At 40.1% G+C, this 21,640-nt stretch overlaps 1 protein-coding gene across 19 annotated transcripts in view; it reads right to left on the bottom strand.

Moving 5' to 3' along the window:
* Nucleotides 1-21,640, bottom strand: part of LOC122841847 (receptor-type tyrosine-protein phosphatase F-like) — a 239,707-nt gene that overhangs the window by 75,274 nt on the left and 142,793 nt on the right. For 13 of the 19 annotated variants that reach the window (XM_044135465.1, XM_044135464.1, XM_044135463.1 and 10 more), the window contains 6 exons: nucleotides 14,796-15,065; nucleotides 11,717-12,298; nucleotides 10,853-10,986; nucleotides 10,245-10,389; nucleotides 4,885-5,190; nucleotides 3,380-3,573 (listed from right to left, as the gene is read on the bottom strand). In XM_044135465.1, the coding sequence (XP_043991400.1) occupies nucleotides 3,380-3,573; nucleotides 4,885-5,190; nucleotides 10,245-10,389; nucleotides 10,853-10,986; nucleotides 11,717-12,298; nucleotides 14,796-15,065 (1,631 nt within the window). The remainder of the gene's footprint in view (nucleotides 1-3,379; nucleotides 3,574-4,884; nucleotides 5,191-10,244; nucleotides 10,390-10,852; nucleotides 10,987-11,716; nucleotides 12,299-14,795; nucleotides 15,066-21,640) is intronic. The other 6 variants (XM_044135480.1, XM_044135482.1, XM_044135481.1 and 3 more) reach the window with 1 other exon arrangement.

Genomic DNA, 21,640 nt, shown 5'->3' on the forward strand with positions numbered 1-21,640 from the left:
GAAACTTGGGTGGAAGAATGGAGTGACGCTAATGTCTTCAAATATTCAACCAGTTCCAGTGAAATTTCCAGTATGTTGTATGTGAGAATGAGCCTGGATGTAGCTGCGAGGGCACTACAATGGAGCTGGCGTTGAGTTGCCAGCTCAGGTTTGGGTCACTCCTCCAACAGGAGAGCGGCTGCAAAGGGTTGATAACATCATACTGTTAACTTGGCCCTTGGTTTAAATTTAGCAGGGAAATGAGGGCGATGTGTGGGCTCCTGTTTGAAAAGAAAAGAAGCGCTTAAAGCGCCCACGCTCAGGCGAGCTCTCCCAGCGTTTCAGCTAACCCTGAGAAAGGCTAAAAAGGATCCAGAAACATGGAGACAAAGAGAAGGGCCGAGCAGGGGGAGGTGGTAGTGGTTGTGACAGGATCTGCAATTCAATCACATGGCTTAGGGTTGTGATTGAAGTCTGAGGTGAGGTTGTGGTATGCTTTCAGAGACCTGGAAAATGTGGTATTTGCTTTTCCTCCTCGCTGTGCATCAAATCCAGGTGAAAGGGCGGCTATAAAACTGATTTCACAAGACATTAAGCGAATTTCTTTGGAGAAACACTTTGGGATGTGCCAACACATAGGAAAATTGTTTTCCTCCATTGATTCATTATCAATTACAGGTGTGCGTATGCAGGATTTGTATGACTCTCAGGATGAGTCACAAACTCTTTCAGACCAGCTGGAACGCCTACTATTGGGCTGATCTTTGCAGGAAGCATGCTGGCTCATGTTATCTCTGTTGTTGAGGTACGAAAACGGGAAAATGTGTGAAAAGGAAGGGATTGTTTTAAAACCAGTTGAACGATAAAGAATAAGAGACGGTTGTCTGACTGTGTGGTCTTCTAATGACGTCCGGGCAAGTCCTTGCAGGTTGACTACTCAAAGATGAGTCTGTTGAGATGACTCAACCAAGGGTAGCCAACATGCACGCGAGGACCTGCTAATTACTCAACCAACTTTCAAGCAGAACAGGGGTAAAAGGAGGCCAAACTTGGGAAAGGAAGGAGAAAAATGAAGAAAACTCCAAGGTCTGCCACGGAGGGGGGGCAGTGAAAGGTGTCCCAAGCAAGAAACTGGAACACGTGAGCTATAAAGTGCGCCAAATTACAGCGAGCTTTCATATTTATTGTATGCCCCAAATGAGACATGGCAGGGAGTATTGTTTGCATAACAAGTAGGGTCATGTTCAGTTCAGTTTTCACAACTCAAAACAAATTCATGCGGAACGTGCTGCCACGGAGCAAAACACTCTGAAGAAGATGAGCAACCACCACCATGTTTTTCTCTGTTTCCATACCAAACGGAGCTGTCCCGGCTGTCGAGCACTCCCCTACACACAGTCAGATAACAATGAAGTGTCAGCAGCAGCTGCCAGAAACAACTGCTCTTAAACAAAGGCTGCGCTGTGTTTGGGAGATCAGGGCTCACTTTTTGACCAGGTGTAGAGACACGGACAATGTGTTGTGTGCCAGTCAAGTTTTTATCCACATATTCTCAGCTATCTCCAGTCAAATCTAATGGGTTTAATTTCATTGTGTGAAAACTATAGAAAATCAGTTTACACAAATTTGAAATCCAAAGAGTCCCCATTAGCTTCATTACAACAGTCCGGTGGTGAAATTAAATGTTTCTAAAAATGAATAAAAGTTATCAGAATTGAGTAAAGACCGTAATAGTCATTTCCTTTGCATACAGATAGCTTATTTTTTGCTTTGCATGCACTTTTAGCTTTTCTTACCCAAAGAAAGTACCACTGGTCTAGCGCTTCTTTGCTTAGCTCATTATACTTCCAGGCACACGGCACTGACTGAGCTAGTGCTGACATGAATTTTGAATACTCTTTTTAACATTTTTCTTTTCCGCAGAAATAACCTGTGGCTCGGAGTTGGGTTAAACCATGTCCCATTCTTGGACTCAATGGATGATGGGGCTATTGTGACCATTACTTTTGTGTACTCTATTTTTAAGTATCATATATACTGTAGTACTAGTGGACTACTGTTATTGTGTCTAGCTGATTCCTTTGTCTTTCCACTCAAAAAGAGTGACTAAGTTTTGACACTGAAACAGCATAATCTTTACAAAGAAAGTAACCCTGGCCAGGTACCTTTGTGTTTAGTTGTGTCTCTTTCCTCAATTAAGCCAATAACTTCACACAGCCTTTGTTTTTCTTTCCCATAGAAAGCTAAAACCAGGTTAAATGTGTGCTGCTTTGCTAAATAAAAACACTGAGTTACTGCAAACTGGTGTCAAGTACAAACATCAAGAGCGAGGATAACTTCCCATTTGTATGTGTATTTTATTTCTTTTTTGGATGGCACCTCATACTGAACCAGGCTTGTCTGGTGCTTTCTTCCTTTAAAGAAGGCAGTATTTTCCTTTCCACTGTCACCAAATGCTTGATCTGGTTGAAGAATTGCGGCAAGGTATTAATTTTTGCCCACCGTCATTAAATGATCACCTGAATTCGATTGCGTTGTGTTCTGCTACTATTTGGATCAAATGGAACTTCAAATAATTGGTCCTGAATCTGACAGTAAAATTTAAGACTGCATGGGAACCAAATATATTGATTATATTGAGCTAAATATATTTTTACAGATTAAATAGACCAAGTTGGATTGAATATGTTGGTGTGAATGCAGTGGATACTAATATTAATCAGATGCTTCTGTTAAAGGCGACAGAAGGTTAAAGTACATAAACACTAATGTTATGACTAACAAACAACCAGCAGGAGGTTTTTAAGCGGGTTTCTTTTATTTGCAAATTGAGGAGGCTGTGAGAGTTGGGTTTTCATGGCTTAAGGATATTCATGAATCTCTGAGACCCATTTAAGGATTACAATCTCATCCATCTCATGGTGTTGCGCGGCTTTGGGCAATTCAGGGCACTTTGCATTACCGTGTAAAGGGGCAGTGTCAGGGAAATAACTTTAATTTATAAACATGGTAACAAGGCAGTGCATATGTATTGGTGTTAAAACCGCAAAGGGGGCTGCATTGATTTCACTAAGCCACATCCTGATCTTACGAACAGAAAATATATCCAACAGCTATTACTGTAGAATTTAAGTGGATTTCAGTCTGACAGCTAATCCAAAGCTGTGGGAGCTGGGTACCAATTTAGAGTCAAATGTCACATGTGGAAAAAGATTACGAGAACCGCAAAAAGGGACGATACTGCAGTCGACAGAAAGAAACTTCAATGTGTTTCGCCCAGTGTAGGAGAAGCAAAGTGTGAAGTGGAGAGGACAGTAGAGAGACAGAGTCATGAAATGTGGACAGGAGAGTCAAAAAGGGACAAAGAAAAGCTGGACTAGAAAAAAAACCTATCCATTACCTGCGCCTCTGGCAAAGCAACATCCATGATGTTCGGCTGGCCTCGTGGTTCACCGTTTTCCAGTCGGGAAAAGATGACTTGGTAGCCCCTGATTTGTCCATGTTGCTTCACTTGTATAGGAGGCTTCCAAGTAACGCGTATGGCGGTGGAGTTTATGGCCTCAACCTCCAGCTTCCTGGGAGGAGCGCCAGGCACTGCAAACCAAACATTGAGGGAGGGAAGAGCAAAACAGTGACATGAAGAGGTTAAAGATGCCAGGAAGGATATATGTATATATGTATATGTTCCAGTGGTGATCTTCCACACAAATCACAGGTGGAGTCCCTCAAGGCCCCGTACTTAGTCCAATTTTTATTCAACTCTTCAGTTTAAAGTGTATCACAATATGTCTTAATATTTGTATGCTGATGACACACAACTTTATAATCCAGCCTAACCAAAACCTATTACAGTTACTGAATAATGTCAAACTGAAGGGCTGTCGGCCAAATCCAGTCTACTATAAGTACTTAAATAAAACTAGCTAACAGTCAAATATTATTTCACTAGTCAAATCAATTTAGATTTTTTCGTGAGTGCCTAATTATTTCAATGTTAGCGGATCCTAAAATTTTACTTCTATAAGTACTCGGCAAATTCAGAGAAAGCTATATTTTAACAGAATTAGTAGGCGATATATTCTGCCACAACCAGACATTTATGCTCTTGATGTAGCCGACAATGAAAGGGTTTTTTAGTGTACATGATATAAATAAGTGAAATGGTCAGAATTTCCTCCAACTTCATGGAGAAAGAAACTTTGTTTAAGCCAAAATATGTACAGAAATTGTTGATACCTAAAGACTGAAATCATTAGTCGTCACTGCTTTTATCCCATAAACATCATGGCTTATACTTTTTGCTATTATTCGTTTAACAAAGTCCTCCTTTTTTTTTTCTCTTACTTGGGTTATCTTGTCTTGACAAACCAAAAAATTATCAGAAATAACTTTGAGTGACATTAGATACGTTTATAAATCTAATTATCACTCACTTCAGATGTTCTAAGGCTCCTGCTTCCCCGAAAACACCACATACCCAACAGCATGTAGTCTAGTCATGTCTGTAGTGCCCTTAATTCCAGTAAGAAATTAGCCGTGTTGCAGCAAACTTCAAACACATTAATTATAGACGACTCTCTCTTAGGAGAAGCCGCCCCCTATCACACTGCAAACAAAATGAGAAACGTGTTGGAAAAAAAAGAGAGAGAGAGAGCAGAGTGATAGAAAAGAGAGGCAAGATCAGTTCCACTTCTGTTCTTTAGTGTGGGGAGAAAAAGACAGTATTCACACAGCACAAGCAGAGGAAAGTGACACAGCACTGAACCCCAGGGAGAGACGAGCTTCAAGATGGAGACAGGAGGAAAAGGACGGTGATCCCAATCGGCTACCACCGCCAGACGAGCAAGAGGAGGGTGAAGGAAATCAGTGACAGGCTGCTTCGAGCGAGCGATGCGGAAAACCTACCATCCTCCTTGGTTCTCATCTTGACCGGAGCGCTCTCAGGGCCTGGGCCCACATCAGTGTGCGCCCTCACCCACACCTCATACTCAGTCCACTTCTCCAAGCCTTCCAGCACATGGCTGGTGGCATCTGCACCGATGTCGGGCACATCGTGCCGCTCCGTGTCCTCTCCCGCCGGAGCCTGGTAGCTGACAGTGTAGCGCACGATGGCACCGTGGCGGCTGTCGGCAGGCGGCGCCACCCAACTCACCTTGAGGCTTGTGGAGGTCAGGCTGACCACGTGAACTTCCTGAGGTGGAGCGGAGGGAGCTGCAGGGGGGGGAGCAAAACCACACGAAGGAAGGCCACGGATCAAGCAAACAAAAAATAAACTAAAAATGCACACAAAACATGACAAAACTAAGGAAGCTTTTTGCTGGGTATTCAACTTGAATCATTTGCAGCATTTCCATCTTGAAAAATGATAAATTGTGTTAATCATATAATATATAATGTAGGGAATCTATATATCAGTTTGCAGAAATGTAGGCGTAATGTTTATTTATGACTGTCAATGTGCATTCTCGCTCCTGCACTTTTCCAAAACACAAAATTGCTCAAGTTTGAATGCAAAAGGCTTCCATACTAAACAGGATGCTACCTCCAGACTGAGAGATTTGGATGCAAAAAAGAAGAAGAAAAAAAACAACCTTATCGGTCCAAAGCTTAAGCCATGTTTGGCGCCACGTTTATGCAGGAGGCAATGAAATCACAGGGTGAGGCGGACAGAATATAAGATGTGCCAAAAAGTTTACAAGGCCGTGTGTTTTATGAAGACGTAATTTGTCCCTAACCGCCCCCCGTGCTGCCTCTTGCAGCGCGCGGTGGGAGCAATAAACGGGCCACGGATGTGTGAGATTGTGAACAAGTACGTGACGGCGTGGACTGGTGTTAACACACTGATGTAGAAGCAGTGGGCTTCGTTAGAGAGCTTGGCTGCAGCTGAGATGGGTAGTTAAAGACAGCATACGGCCTTGGCTTTTACGATCAATAACACTTAAGATGGCTTTGGCTAACATCTGGTTTGGTACCACTGCAATTTCAGCAGATAAAAAAGGAAATACTGAGGTTTAATCCACTACATGATGCTCTGTCATTAACCCACAGATAAAAAACTGAACTAAAAGTTAAGTAACTACATTATTAAGGTGTAAAAACTGCACATTTTTACCACTGTAACTGTTACATATTTTAGAATAAACTTGAATATATTTAGTTTGAATTAATGTAATAGATCGACACAAATAGAAAGGTAGAAGAAGCTTCTCTTCTCTGTATAGACAAAACTGTATATTATATTATTGGTAATATACAAAAATCCCACAGCATAATGCTGCTACTACCATGTTTGGACAAATCAAACATGTGGGAGATGGAGCAACATGAACACATTATTTTCACTGTGAAACAAAGTAGAGGCAGCATCATTGTGTGGGGATACAAAAATTAAAAATGTGAAAAAGCTCAGGTGGTACATATTTTAAAATCTTACATTTTAAAGTCCTCCTCACTCTGAGTTAATATTCAACTTAAAAAATTGAAATAACCAAAATTATCTAAAATGATCAGTTTAATAATGTGCCGAAGTATAAATGCTTCAACTCTCAAGTCTGGAGGAAAAAAACAGAAACCAAACACTTTCAAGAAGCAGAAAAAAAACCTGAAAATAAAATACGACAGCATTCAAATATTTCATGCAGCTAAACGTACCATGAATATGTTCAACTTGATAGAAATTGATCTTTAAACAAAATAGGAGCTATTTTTCTGTTCAAGCATGCAAATGAAATCTAATAAACCAATGCCAACACACAAAACTTCACCTTTAAAAATAAAATAAATCATAACAAACAGATGTGCAGACGTGTCTGATCCACAGGTGAGTCAGTAAAAGAACTACAAAGGCTTTGCAGCATCTTGTGTATTAAGAAAAGTGGCAGACTGATGATTGTGCTATTGAGCTCCAGATCAAAAATCAGGAAGTTCAAAGTGAAGGTGGACCTGGGGAGGACGACACCAAAGGGAAACAGAGAAAACCTGTAATTATGGCGACTGACTGCAACTCAAATCCAGATATATTTAAACTTTCCGCAATCTGAATTTTATCTGGTTTTAAAACAAATCAAATATGAATATTCTTTCACCATTTTTCCCCAACATTAATGGTGTAAACAAAACTCCAACAACCTACACACTCAGCCTCAACCTCTGTACATGAACTGCTGGAAAAATCCTCGGCTTTAATTTTTGGCAAAGCGAGAAAATCTGAACATTCACCGCACCTCGACCTATTGATTTTCACCCATCTTAATCACTCGCACATCAATGCCTTCCCTTTCAATTTTAGGTCAAGTATCTTGCAGCTGTGTCAAACACTCAGCTGAGCTTGGTGAAGCACAGAAAAAAAGGTAAATGGAGCTTACTTCTGATGCTTGCTCTGACTCCTAAAAAATTGTGCTGAACATTGAAATGCAGCCCTGGAGAAAGGAATCATTTCAAACCGCCTGTTCACTGCAGAACCTTCCCAAGGCTGCTGGCAGGCGTTGAATCGCACCACAGCGTGCAACTCAGATTTGTTTCTCTGAGTTTTGTGGACTCGCTGTGTTTCTCATTCTGTTTGTTTAATTATCATGCCTCGAGAACAAGTTTTATGCATGATTTTGGTAAAACTTTGGTAACTCATTTATTAGCATATTTCCATTCAAATTTACACATTAGAATTTCTAACTGCTGTGAAAATTTGCTATGTTTTGTTTTTTAGCCAGACTTTAATATTTTTAATAAATCAAATTTTAATAAAACAGAACAAATAGAAAATGCAGCTTGCAAGATGTTTTTTTTTTTTTTTTTTTTTTTTTAGAAATGTGAGATCTCTAGTGAAAGAGCTCCTGTCTCTTTCTTTTGGCTCATTGTTTCTTATTGTTGAATCATGAAGACTGGATCTAACTGAGATGAGGGAGGCCCTGCGGTGCTTTAGATGTTGTTCTGGGATCTTTTATGACCTTGAGGAGACTACGATGCACTTTTATCGTAAATTTAGTAGACTGACCACTCCTGGGAAGGTTCACCACCATTTCATGGTTCAATGAAGCCACAAAGCATTAGAAACGGCTTTGTGGCCTTTCCCAGACAGATGCTGCTGACTTTCTTTTTTCCCCTTCAGTTTTATTTGAATCTGTTTGAGATTTGTAGTTCTCTTTTGAGATATTTAAGCCTACTTTGTGTCACAAATGTCACATCTCAGACAGCAATCATCCCTGTGTATGTGAGTGAAATCCAACCAAAAAACTTGATCTAATCACAATTTATGTATGAATGAGCCAAGGTGTGGGGAAAGCTTTCCTCAGAAACTGCTTTTTGTATTTACTCTGGTCATCTTTATTTAATGTAATTTGTTTGATGATATTTAGGTATGACAAAAAAAAGCAAAAAGGAAATCTGCAATCTAATCCAGTTACTGTACTCTACAGATCCATAAGATCCTTCAAACGTAGCCAAACAGTGACTCTAAACATGTGCACCGGTGCGAATGCACACAAATCATCTGCTGCTAATTTACACCAACTCCATGATTAACTTTTATTAATCACCACAATTTGATCACCTTCACAATTAAACACGTCCGCTTTTGTGTTTGTTTGCTTCCCGGAAGCCAGAGTCTTTGCTCAGACGGCCTCCGTCTTTTGTGAAGAAACAAGCTCCACATTGTAGCATCTCTGTGTTTGTCTCCATTGTTCCACCTCCAACAGAGCGACGTGTCCTCTTTCCGGTCCACCACACTCAGTCAGCTTTTGGAACCACCTCATACGACTCCAAAACCTCCTCTAGTCAGTTTGTTCAGTATCCTACTGAAGCATTTAAAAAACTTTGCAAATGTTTCTCCATAATAAGCCTTTCATGATAATTTCATTTTAAAGGACACAAAGTAGTGCATCATTTTGAAGTGGAAGCAAAATTATATCTAGTTGGCAACTGTTTTTTTTTAACAAATAAAAGTCTAGAAGTGTGGTGTCCATCAGTATTCATTCCCTGTTACTCTGACACCAAACCACCTACCCACAGATGACAGAATAAAGAAACGCAGTCCATCCATGGGAGATTTATTGCCCCTATAAATCACAGCTGCACAACATACTCAGGGTATCTGCAGGCTTCAGCAAGTCAAATTTAAGACTGTTAAAGACCTTTTCAATGCAACCTTGAATTAAATTTATGACCAAAACAACTATAAATATAATAGGGGATGATGGGAGGTTTTTCTTTATTACAATCAAGCATCGCAGACCCACCCATAGTGCCAAGTTTAAAAGTGGTTTCTGTCACATCTGTCACACATAATGAACCTATCATTATATATAGGTTGGCAACAAAAGTGAGCCAGCTAGCTAGTTAACTAGAATGTATTAGAACTAGTTAGCTATATCCTCAACTGCCTTGAGTCACAGAACGTAATGAATTTGTCTGCGTGTGACTCAAACATTTGCCTGACAGAAAAGTCAGAGAAAAATAAACTACAAAAAATATACAAAATTAAAAATTTCTACAACAGTAAGATTTAAGATCTGTGATTAATGTATTTAAGGCCAACTTTGATTGATTCAAGATATCTAAAGATGCATGAATTTAAGACCATTTAAAGATTAATGGGTAAAATCCCAAGACCACACAAAATTTGGTGGAAGTAATGCAGCAAAATGGGATATGATCAGTTTTGTAAGACATTGTTATTCAAATGATCACAATAACCAATCATGAGCATCTATTATTTTCCTCTCACAGCTATGTGCAAAGAAACTGTGTGGTGCAGCAACCCTTCTGGGTGACGTGGCACAAGCATTGTGCCTCCACAGCAAATAAAAAAATAAAATCAAACGAGTGACATTTTGAATGCTGGCACTGTAAAAGCACATAATGATATGAGGCAAGGCAACACAGCACAGCTCACAAATGTGGGAACAAGACACATTAAACGTACCTTTGACACAGGGCCTGCCCTCTGCTAGATGGACAGGGGGGTTAGTGCTGGCGACAGAGGGGAGGAGGTGGAAGCGGGGAAGCTGACCGGGATGGCTGCTCTGTCAGCATTATATGCTGCTCTCAGATTGATTTGACATTCAAGTTGCTCACACTCTCTGTTTTAAGGTCTATAAAACTCACATTTTGCACCTCACTCTCTCTCTCTCTGTTTCACTCACTGAGGGGAACGACCTGAACCTGCTTCAGCCGCCTGGAGGTGACTCTCTGAAATCACTGGGTTAGTGGCTAACAAGCAGAAAAGACAGAGGACAGAGGCAGCACTAGGGAAAGAAAAATGGAGCACTTACTGGACTGAGCAGTGCGGGCTTGGATGGGCTGGGTGTAGACACCCAAACCCATTTCAGAGCGGGCTGCCAAGGAGAAATAGTACATGGTGTCAGGCTTTAAACCATCCACAGAGTGGGAGCCCGCCGGGCCAAACGTCACGTGTTTCTGGAGAGACAAATAATAATAATAATTTAAAAAAACAATCAGTGGAGCTGCACGAGTTAGTTCATGTGCTCTGCAATAACAAAATGATACAATCTTCAACTGCACTGCAAACAGTCATACATGACTGCCAAAGGGAGCAGAAGCAGCTTGTTCCAAAAACAAGTCGGCCTCCAGCTTCTGGTCCGCCAGAGTTCAAACAAACAGCCACAGCAGAAGAGAGTAACAGAGCAGATTGTGTCCACGTTAGGTTTTTCTCATCAGCTGGGGAGCTGACTACATTACTACAATAACACAGCCTCCCCGCTCAGAGGGGTTGCATCATGAAGAGTAAGAGTTGTCTGCAGTTTCACTGTGGAAAACGAGACAATTTCAGCAGCAGACGGAGAGAGCGATAGGGCGAGCTGCTGTGCAGGAGAGATAATCTAAACATAAAGCGATCTGAACGTCGTGTTCTGATGCTAACCTTGCTGTCTGAGCCGGCCTCCCAGTACTGCAGCTCGTACTTGGTGATTTGGTCCTGCACGGGCCACAGCCACGTCAGCGAGATCCGGGTGTCGAGCTCGGCTTCGGCCTCGAAACTGGACGGCTGCGCGGGAACTGGCGCAGGGAGGACACGGGTTAAAGCACGAAGGCAAACGGGCTTACAAAAGGTTTCATTTTGTCACATGGAACATTAATTTTTAATGCATTTCATTGGGAATTCATGTAACGCACAAGTACTGTTAGTGCTGAATCTTGATTGGCAATGAATAATTAAATATAGGGCTGAAACGATTCATCAGATTAATTGTGATTAATTATTTAGTTAAATAATCATTAACTAATCTGTTAATCGTTAACTGTAGTGTACAGATTCAAAAAAGGCTAATTTGCTAAAAGAACAACATACTTAAGGGAGTAGTTAAGCCAAAACTGTGGGATTAATTCATTGATGATTATTTCAGGAATCGATTAATCATGATGAATCTGATTCATCCCCATTCTGGGTTTTATTTAGGAACAACAGAATAAAGTGGGACTCAGCTTGAATACACATTGAAAAAAGAAGAATTGCTTTAATTCTACATAATAATTAAGTGTCTATATTAGTCTATCACATGAAATCCCAATGAAGTTGGACTAAGACTGAATGTGAAATAGTACCAGAGATAAAGCACTGCTATAAGAAAGAACATCAAGTTAAATATCTCTGCTGAATGATTTTATCTCAAACACATACGCGTGTTCATGAGCTGTTGTCAGATTAAATGCTTTCCTCTAACAATGCATTCCTACTTCTTACACACATGAAGAACTCTAGAGCCTCTCAAGAGTGGCTGCTGCTCACCTCCCTGTTGTGTTTTGACTTGCAGGATGTCAGAGGGTGGTCCGTCACCTACGGAGGTGAAGCCCAGCACCCTGAGGCTGTAGGTGATGTCAGGCGTCAGGCCAGAGATGGTTGTCAGGCTGCTGTCGTCAGTGTTGTGCTTCTGCCAGGCGCTCAGTGGGGCCGTCATGTCGGAGCTGTAGTAAACCCGGTAGCCTCTTATCTGTCCGTTGGGCTCCTCTGGTGGCTCCCACTGAACCAGCATGGTGCTGGCGCTCAGCATGCGCGCCTGAACGTGGAGCGGCGGCGACGAGGGCGCCTGCTCGCCAGTGCGCGTCTCCACGGGGTCGCTGGGCGGCCCGCGGCCGATGTTGTTGATGGCCATGACGCGGAACTCGTACTCGGAGTACGGGCTGAGTCCGCCGATGCTGTAGCGCGTGGTTGCCACGCCCTCCACCTCCTGGAAGCCGTTGTCCGACAACTTGGCTCGGTATTGGATCATGTAGTAGGAAACGGGTTCTGGGTTTCCGGAGTCCCACGTCAGCGTCACGCTGGTGGCGGTGGTCTCCGTCACAGTCAGGGAGGTCGGGGGTTTCGGTAAGGCTGAAGACGGAGAAACAAATCATTAGCTTTGACTTTTTTTGTGTGTTTTTGCCATCAAGCTGATGCCTGTCGCGACATGTAACAAATCAATTAATCAGATGATAAAAAGAAACTGGACAATTTTCATTTAAATGATTGTTTTGGTTTTTTCACGTCTTTCTCTCTAGATGACAAAAGGCCGTTTGATGCGTTGAGCTCAACCAGCCTTTATTTTGAAAGCCAGTTTTACTTCTGTATTAATTTTATTTGTTGCTTTGTTTATTTATTTTGGATATTTAAAATGTCTTCCAGTTCCAGTGTTTAATGTTCCTTATTTGCATTAATATTTCTCTGTCATTATATTATATGAAAATGGTCTCAAAATAACATAATTATAGTTTGTTGCAATAACTTCTGAGACAATTTATCATCCAGCAAAATGTGTTATTGTGACAGGACTATATTGGTAATTTGAATATGACGCATGCAACAGATCGTAGCTATTTAGAGACTTCAGGCATAATTTGGCATAAATTGTAACCTAAAATGGTCAGACATGCGTTTCTTTGATGGGGGTTTGAACATTCTGGACATCAAAGTACAAATGATAACTCTTTAATGACACCCTATCTTTAAGGTAATCAAGTCCTGAAACAAAACCGTCGTTAAAAATGTTTTTGGAATTTTGCAGTATTGTATAGAGCAGCAATCTGTGACCTTTGTGACTTTAAATAGGTTTGGTCATAAATAATAAAATGCAAAGTAATTAAAATGCTCATTTTTAGTAGTTTTTAGATCAATAATCTTTTTTTTTAAAACAAAGTGACATCTATAATACTAGTAATATTTTTCTTAAGCCATTTGTTTCTTGGTGAAGACATTCCAAATAAAGGATTTTTTGACGGGTGTTTATTTATCATTTAGCTTTAAAATCAGACTGTGACAAGGCACATTTAAATATAAATCAATGTAGAATCCTCTGCATTTATCAAGTATAGGAAAAAACATTTTCAATATTTAATTGTAGTTTTTCTGAATCTACTCAGATCTGGAAATGATCAAAAAGGAAATGACATACTTTTCCAAACTGCACAGAATCACTGTATAAATCATGTGCTTTTCCGGTAATTCCAGGAAGAATTACAAATCTGACAATTTTGATTAAACACTTCTAAAGAGCGGACAAACAAAGCTCATTACAGCTCATGTCACACCAACAAGCCTGAGCTGCTCACCTGTAAGCCATCTCCTACAATACTGTCAGTAATAATCAACCCAAAAAGAACACCAAACCTTAAGTGAAGTCACAATTTTGCTTAATAGTCCAACAATTACAGACAATACAAGAAAATTGCAAGAATGGTTCCTGCTGTTGCAAATGCAAGCCAAACAGAGGGTGTGTATTAAGGCCTCCTCAGGGAAACAGGTCTGTAGTGCTGTGGTCCCTCTAATGACTGTGACATTTTGTGTATCGATCAGCTTGAGTGGAAAGCCAAATCAATACGGACAAATACTGATACCAGAGGCCGTGATAGGTAGACAACACCTCTTTAAAGTCACGTACGTTCTTGGACGTAGAAGCAGGCAGAGAGAAAAATACAAGCCAGAGAGATCAATGCATCGACGAGGAAACTCCAAACCTTTGATATTTTTTAATTTGTAACTGTAAAATGTTTAAAATTAGTTTCAAAGGGCATATGAAGGTGTTTTAATTAGATTATTTTTATGATCTACAGAGCCTTGAAAGGTATTAACACTCCTTTGAGCTTTTTCTACAGATTGCCATGATAAACACACAAACTTGTTTTAGTGGGATTTTAAGTGAGAGATCAACACAAAGGTGCAAAACGTTGTGAAAAAGAAAGAATAGTTTAAAAAAATAACATTTAAAGTGCAGAAGACATTACCAAAAGCCATATATTAACAGTTTAAGTTGTGTCCCAATGTTTTTCTTTTCAGATCGTGGACTGAACAGTTGTTGAACTGGATTTTATTTAACATGAAGGAGCTGAAACTGTTCAAATTCACAATCCTGCACTGCTTTGTGTTGGACTATCACACAAAGTTTTTGCTTGTATGGTGATAAAAAGGACTATCTCAATTACTTGCATCAACAGAGGGGTGGGGATTTATTGTATTGTTAATCAATTATTGTGAAAAATTTCTCAGGAATTTTGACTTATTGTTGTTACAGTAAATGTCACTTCATGTTCTAAAAAAAAACTGACTGAAATGTTATTTTACTAATTTCTGCACAGCTTTTTTTTTTTTTTTTTACAAGAGCAACAATACATATCAGTTCATTTAAAAATCTGATTAAATTAAGTTTCTCTGTGCAACTTTTTTAGAAAATGGATTTCAAATATGTAGCCAAAGCCATACAACGACCTAAAAAAAGTAGTAACAAACAGTTTAATATGATCATTTTTATCATTATCACAACAGTACTACAAAATATTGTGATAAAATTTTAAGTCTACCTCAACATTGTTCTTTGCTCTTCAAATCTGCGCCTCACCTTTGACGGTAACCTGTGCCGTGGCTTCGATCATCCCCAGAGAAGAGATGGCCACACAGGTGTAGTTGGCCGACTCTCGGATGCTGGTGACCTCCAGCACGTTGCGGCCCAGTGGCATCTCCTCCTCCTTGGTCAGCTCCACCTGACCCATGGTCCATTTAACGTAGGGCATGGGTGAGCCCACTGCAACGCACGTCAGGTTGACGCTGCCGCCCGGCATCACCTCTTGGTTGTTGGGTGGAATAGAGAATCTAGGTGGGACTCTTCGCACTGAGAGGAAAAGAAAATGAAAGGAAATGAGTGGAAGGGTACACAAGGTGAATACAATCCTTCCTTGTGTAAACTCATGAATGTTCTTTCTCTATGCAACATCACAAAGAAAAATACATTTTCAGAGAGTTTAATAGAAAGGAGGAGCTGATCGCTTTTGTCCAAATGTGCGGGTGAGCACAAAGGGAATAAAAGAATTGTCACAAAATGGCTCTGGATATTCAGAAGAAATCTTTTTTTTTTATCCCCTTCCTCAGAATAAGAGACAATATTACCAAAAATAGTCCAGTTTTGCAGGAGACTATGTCCGGACCTCTTTTGTCAAAGTGTCAAACAGCAGCGGTAGTTGCATCATTGAGGAACCCTGTGGAGATGCTATTGTTTGATTTTTCCTACCTCCCCCTCTCTCTCTTCCTTTTTCTTTCTTTCTGGATTCTTCAGCTCTCTCCCTCTGTCTTTTTCGCTTTCTTTGTGCAGTTCTGATATGCAGATAGGCTGACATTAAATAGAGGTTCCCATGGAGACAAGAAGGGCCCGTTGATGTCGCTTGGGACAAGGCAAACACCAATTCAGAGGGTCCACAGCGTACTGAAAAGCTAGCTCAGGATAAACAGGCAACCAGCATTTGCATATGACTTTCTGTCTCCATGAAGATGCATACCAAATGCCTCTCATATTTACACATTTTAGATCTCTTTTCTGGGAACTTTCGGCAAGAAAGTTATCTGTATGACACTGCAGGGAGAAAAAAAAAAAACTGACAACACTTTGTGAACATCCATTAGTGTCACACCTGTTAAATTTATGACATGTTCCAGTAGTGTGCACTCAATCTAAGAGTTAGAGGCTCTAACTTCTTTATCCTTGACTATGAGGAAAGTGAAGCTTCGCCAAACATTTAGCTTCCCGCTGAGAACCCATTATTTCTATTCCACCTCTGCTGTTCATATGTTTCCTAGACACTAACAGCAAAATAAAAAGAAAATACTCTCCCTGCAGAATTCGCACTGCTTGTCTCCCCTAATGCACTACAGTATCTCCGTGTGTCTCAGAAAAAAAAGAAAAAAAAACTAACAAAAAAAAAAACTCTCGACTATAATTGCTCTTATGCTCGGGTCTACATGAAAATGGATTTTCAAATATGAGTCTGCCTCCAGTCCCCACCGTCAAAACCCTTCACCCCCCTCTCCCGGATCTAATTTGAACCGGAACGTCGTTACAGCCGTGCTTGTTATTCCCCTCATTATGTGGTGAAATGGAAAAACACAAAAGCACCTTTTGAGATTCCAGTCAGGGAAAAAGGCTGGTTCTCTGGCCGTAATAAGTGGGGTGGGGTGGGGGGGTGGAAACCAGGTTCACATTCATCTGAATTCCCCATAATAATTGAGGTTCTGCGTGCAGACTTTCTGCTGTTTTAATCAGCAGATTCATGTGGGATGAAGCTACTTGGCTCGGTATCAGAAAATAATTAATATCCCAAGTTTGAGCCGCAGTACATTTTGGCAGCCTTGCTTTTGGAATTCGGCCTCATGAGATTCTGTCACACAATTCCCAAGAGCAGAAACGGCCAAAATTGGGTAAGAATAAAGTTGATTTTCCTCAACATTTAATTAAGTTTTTAAAATGGGGTTTCATGATGAATGGATGTCATGACATGTCAACTTTTATGAAATACATTAGAAATTTATTTATTTATTTTTTTGCCATGTAAAGTTTGGATAGTTGAGCTGCCAGCTCTAAAAGCAGATGGAGAGGCTGGTCTGAACTAAAGCATGCTTGGGAGCTGGAGGGGGTGGAGCAAACAAGAGATACCTTAAAAATTGCTGGGCTGAGTTTCAGCTTGTTTGGCCCCGACAGGATTTTTTTGTGTGTTTTTTTTCAACTAGCAATCTTTTTTTCAATCAGTAAACACACCTTACCTAAGCACATCCAGGTTACAGTTACAGTAACACTCCATGGTATCAATCCCATATTTAATTTTGAGGATGGCATCAAAGAAAGCAAGTAAATCTGACAAGCTAAATACTTGTTTTTAAGAAGACATCGAAAAAGGTTTGAGTTAAATCAAGCTGCAAGACAGAGAGACTTCAGCAAAACTTTGGTCAACAATAGCAACGGTGTTTTATTATTCTAGGTTTTTCATCTATCCATTTCTCATTCAAAATAACGATTTTATTCTTTGTTGAAATCTCAAAGTTCGGGTAACCAAGAAAGAAACTTTAAGATACTGCTGTCTCAGCAGCGCTAATCACAAATGATGCTGTGAGATGCAAAAGACAAAAAGCATTATGAATGAAAAAAACAGGTTTTACAGCTACTCTAACATACACAGTGTGACGTTACCTTTTCTCTAAATATAATGAATTAGCAACCACTTGCGTCAAGAAGTTAATTCAAGCATTTTGATTACTGTTCTTATTTCCTCTTCTTTTATAGTTCTGTACCAAGTCAAAGTTGGATATCAGGAATGGCTGCTTTCAAGTCAATGAAAAAGTATGAGAAAATCTGACATTTTTGTTCAAATTTCTTTAATAATTGACTGAAGGACATCCAGTTGAGCCTTTTAGAGTTCCTATTGGAAGCCATGTGTGTCTTTTTACAGTAATGTTTCTTTTTTTCATTTTAATTCTCAGAACAAGCAGACAGATGTAGGCCAAGTATAAAACCATGAATCCATTTAGCTCAAAGTAGCAGTTGTTCTTTCACGATTCCATAGACTTAAGAGCACTATGAACAGTCAGTCAATGGTGGCTTGTGTATATTGAACACTTAATGTTGTGAATAATTCATGGTGCGCGGTTAAGTTTGGAGAGGTGCTGTGGAACAAAATGACTAGAGGGCAGGTAATTGTTATCGATTCCCCCGAAGCCTCTCTCCTGTCGAGAGCGGCTCGGGGAGATGGGCTCCGGGACTCTATCAAAACCACAAAATAAGCCCTGTCTCCACTCTGCCCGCCTGCTTGCTGGATACCTATAAATTTAACTGCCCTGACAAAGTGCCCAAAGATAGCAGAACCTGTCCAGTCAATCAATATCTGGCACAAACTGGCACAGAGTCAGCAGGCTGCGAGTCTTCCTGGCAGCAGCGTCTCTGGGCAGCCATGATGGCTGATCATCCCCTTGTCAGCACTCTGGCAGCTCATTCTTAAATATTCTACAGGTCAGCTGTTTGTGAGGCAGAGATGTGCAAATGGAAGCCAAGGAGGGAAAAATCCTTTAGAATCACCTCCGTCTTGAATACAGTGAATGGTATAAATTTCAATGTAGAGTTCAGTTTGTTGCATCATGAATCATCTGTAATTAGGGGTGTAACAACATCTTTTAGCACAAAGTCTGATATTTCTTGTCAATTAGGTGAAATGATTTGGGAAGATATTTTTAGATGGTCCAGAAATAAAGATTTTGAAACAATGACGTCATTATTGACTAGCTCTGTTGTCTTATGACTAAAGATTGAGTAAAATGGCAAACTGGCAGCCACTTCATGAAACCATTAACCAATTTGTCAAAAGGGGCATGTTTAATGTTTTGTTTTTTTGGTATAAGGACCAACTTAAAGTCAAAAAAGCATATAAAAATTTTAATGTTTGTACACTGATTAGAGCTTATGATTTGTAAAGACTTTATTTTTGAAAATAAACATGGAGATTCTTATTTGTCCTCAAAATATTGCTGACATCTTGCCTCATTCTTATGAACAGAATATTATGAGCTAGATTCATCTTTACACTTAGACTAGTAGGTAAATCCCAGAAAGACTGGAAGATGTTTTTCTCCTTCCATTAGTCCATAATGTGACCACAACATCCTTCAGTCTCCAGGTGGAAGCTGCCCACGCTGGTAAAACAGATGTAATCCCCAGAGAAAGGCTTTGTCAGCTCCAACACCCATGTCCCTCAGTGGGAGAGCCGGGGTGTTGCTGCCTAAATACCTGATAAATCCGGTTGCCACCTGAATACCCAAGTAATCCATCACACACCTCTGATGGCCCTACACAGGCGGATGGAAAGTCTAACAGTAAAGGCTGCTGTAGTTGTTGGTGGATACAGTTAACAGGAAGGACATGGGCGGGCACGCTGAGGAAGAATGCTAATACAACAGAGGGCTAATAATGACTTAAGCCAACTGCTTGGGGACTCCTTTATATGTTTTGGCAAGACTAATTGAAACACACTTTGGAGGAGTGGCAATGGAAAGCATGCAAGAGCTGTAAAGGGATCCATGCAAATACATAAACAACAGTACACAATTGAACTGCAAGGATTAGGGAGAGTTATTAATAATGTATTCATCTCTAGGGGAAAAGGATACCTGTGTTTTCACCACAGGAGATGGGTACGGAGGGAGGGAGGGAGGGAGGGAGATAGGGATGGAGTGGACCTTTCTCTGAAAAATCTGCACTAATGGGGAGGAAGTGACAGAAGGTGAAAATGACCAACCTTTGTACTGACCTGTTTTCGGGTCAAGTGATTTGTTGATGTGGGCTGATGAAATGAAAGATACAAAGTGAGGAGGAAGACAAACAGCGACACAGACAGGTGCTTACGAGCATCTTGTATGAACAAATGATGTATTTTAGCTTTTTTATAGTGTCTATTTTAACATCTAAAATAATTGGATTTGTAAAACTTGAACTGTTGGATTCTACACTGAATACAGATTATGCAATAACATTATACTGAATTCAATTATTTTTGCAACAAGATAAAATGGAAGCAATTTCAATGCAAAGGTTCCCCTGTTCTCCAGTATATAGATGGATAAATTGAATTGGTGCAACATAATTTCTTGAATATATATTATATTAATGCCAAATCTTCATGTTATAAAAGTCATTACTTGTATAATATTGGGCACTTTGTTAAAAAAAAAAAAGGTGATGTAACAGATCACACGATTTCTGAGCACTGTGAAAATATTGTGGCTAGCTAACTATTAGCTGCTAATAATGCTAACATTAGCATCTGCTTCACAATGTCATGTCAGCACTTAATGCCTGTTTTTCAGTTTTTCAATATGAGTTTGGATTGTACTTAACCGTCTCTTGTTCAAAACCTACAATAATTTTGTTCAAAAAGTTTTAAATGGATAAATTTATGCTGACTGCAAATATAAATACTATTGTGGCAAGATAGCATAATTTGAAAAATGAAAGTCTATCTTTGAGTATAAAAACTGGCAACAGTTTTAAATAGTATTTAATGAGCAGAAATTCAAAAAAACAAATAAAATTGTAAAGGATTCATATCCACCTGAGGGCCAGGTTGTTACAACCAATACCTGCTAAGAGTTAGCTGTCAATGCTAAAGTTAGCATTTTGCTTTTTAGCTACGAGAGTTAAACAATGTATTTCAAGGATTTTCCAACGTGAACTACATTTTATTCAAAAGCTAGAGTTTCGGGAGTGACATGCTACTTTGCAATGCGTAAATAAATCAACATCCTAGGTGAAACAGAAAATCTATCAAATATATTTTGAGTAGATAAAGCCACAATCCCACTTATTAAAGAGGGAATTTTTTATAATTGTTGGGTACAGGAACCAACATATATAGACGAGTTAAATCTAAAATAAGCTTTCGTACACTGATTAGAGATTCTTTAAAACAGATTGTGAAGCGTATAATTGTATACGCAAATAAATTGTCAATTTTACTATTCCTAAAGACATTCCTGGAACCTTGTCGCATTCTCATGAACAAAACATCATGGGCTAAATGTATCACTACACTATTGAGTCACAGAAAGACTGGAAGATGTTTTTCTCCTTCCATTAGTCCATAATGTGACCACAACATCCTTCAGTCTCCAGGTGGAAGCTGCCCACGCTGGTAAAACAGATGTAATCCCCAGAGAAAGGCTTTGTCAGCTCCAACACCCATGTCCCTCAGTGGGAGAGCCGGGGTGTTGCTGCCTAAATACCTGACAAATCCGGTTGCCACCTGAATACCCAAGTAATCCATCACACACCTCTGATGGCCCTACACAGGCGGATGGAAAGTCTAACAGTAAAAGCTGCTGTAGCTGTTGGTGGATACAGTTAACAGGAAGGACATGGGCGGGCACGCTGAGGAAGAATGCTAATACAACAGAGGGCTAATAATGACTTAAGCCAACTGCTTGGGGACTCCTTTATATGTTTTGGCAAGACTAATTGAAACACACTTTGGAGGAGTGGCAATGGAAAGCATGCAAGAGCTGTAAAGGGATCCATGCAAATACATAGACAACAGTACACAATTGAACTGCAAGGATTAGGGAGAGTTATTAATAATGTATTCATCTCTAGGGGAAAAGGATACCTGTGTTTTCACCACAGGAGATGGGTAGGGAGGGAGGGAGGGATGGAGTGGACCTTTCTCTGAAAAATCTGCACTAATGGGGAGGAAGTGACAGAAGGTGAAAATGACCAACCTCCGCGCTGATCTTTTTGCGGGTGAAGTGATTTGATGAAGATGACCGATGGAATGAGAAAGATGCAAAGTGAAGAGGAAGACAAACAGTGAAACAGACAGGTGCTGTTAATACACAGAGGAGGTTAGTGACATGGCAGAGAGAGACATCGCTTTGCAAGAT

Source organism: Gambusia affinis, linkage group LG12, assembly GCF_019740435.1.
Source record: "Gambusia affinis linkage group LG12, SWU_Gaff_1.0, whole genome shotgun sequence".
Taxonomy (NCBI): Eukaryota; Metazoa; Chordata; class Actinopteri; order Cyprinodontiformes; family Poeciliidae; genus Gambusia; species Gambusia affinis.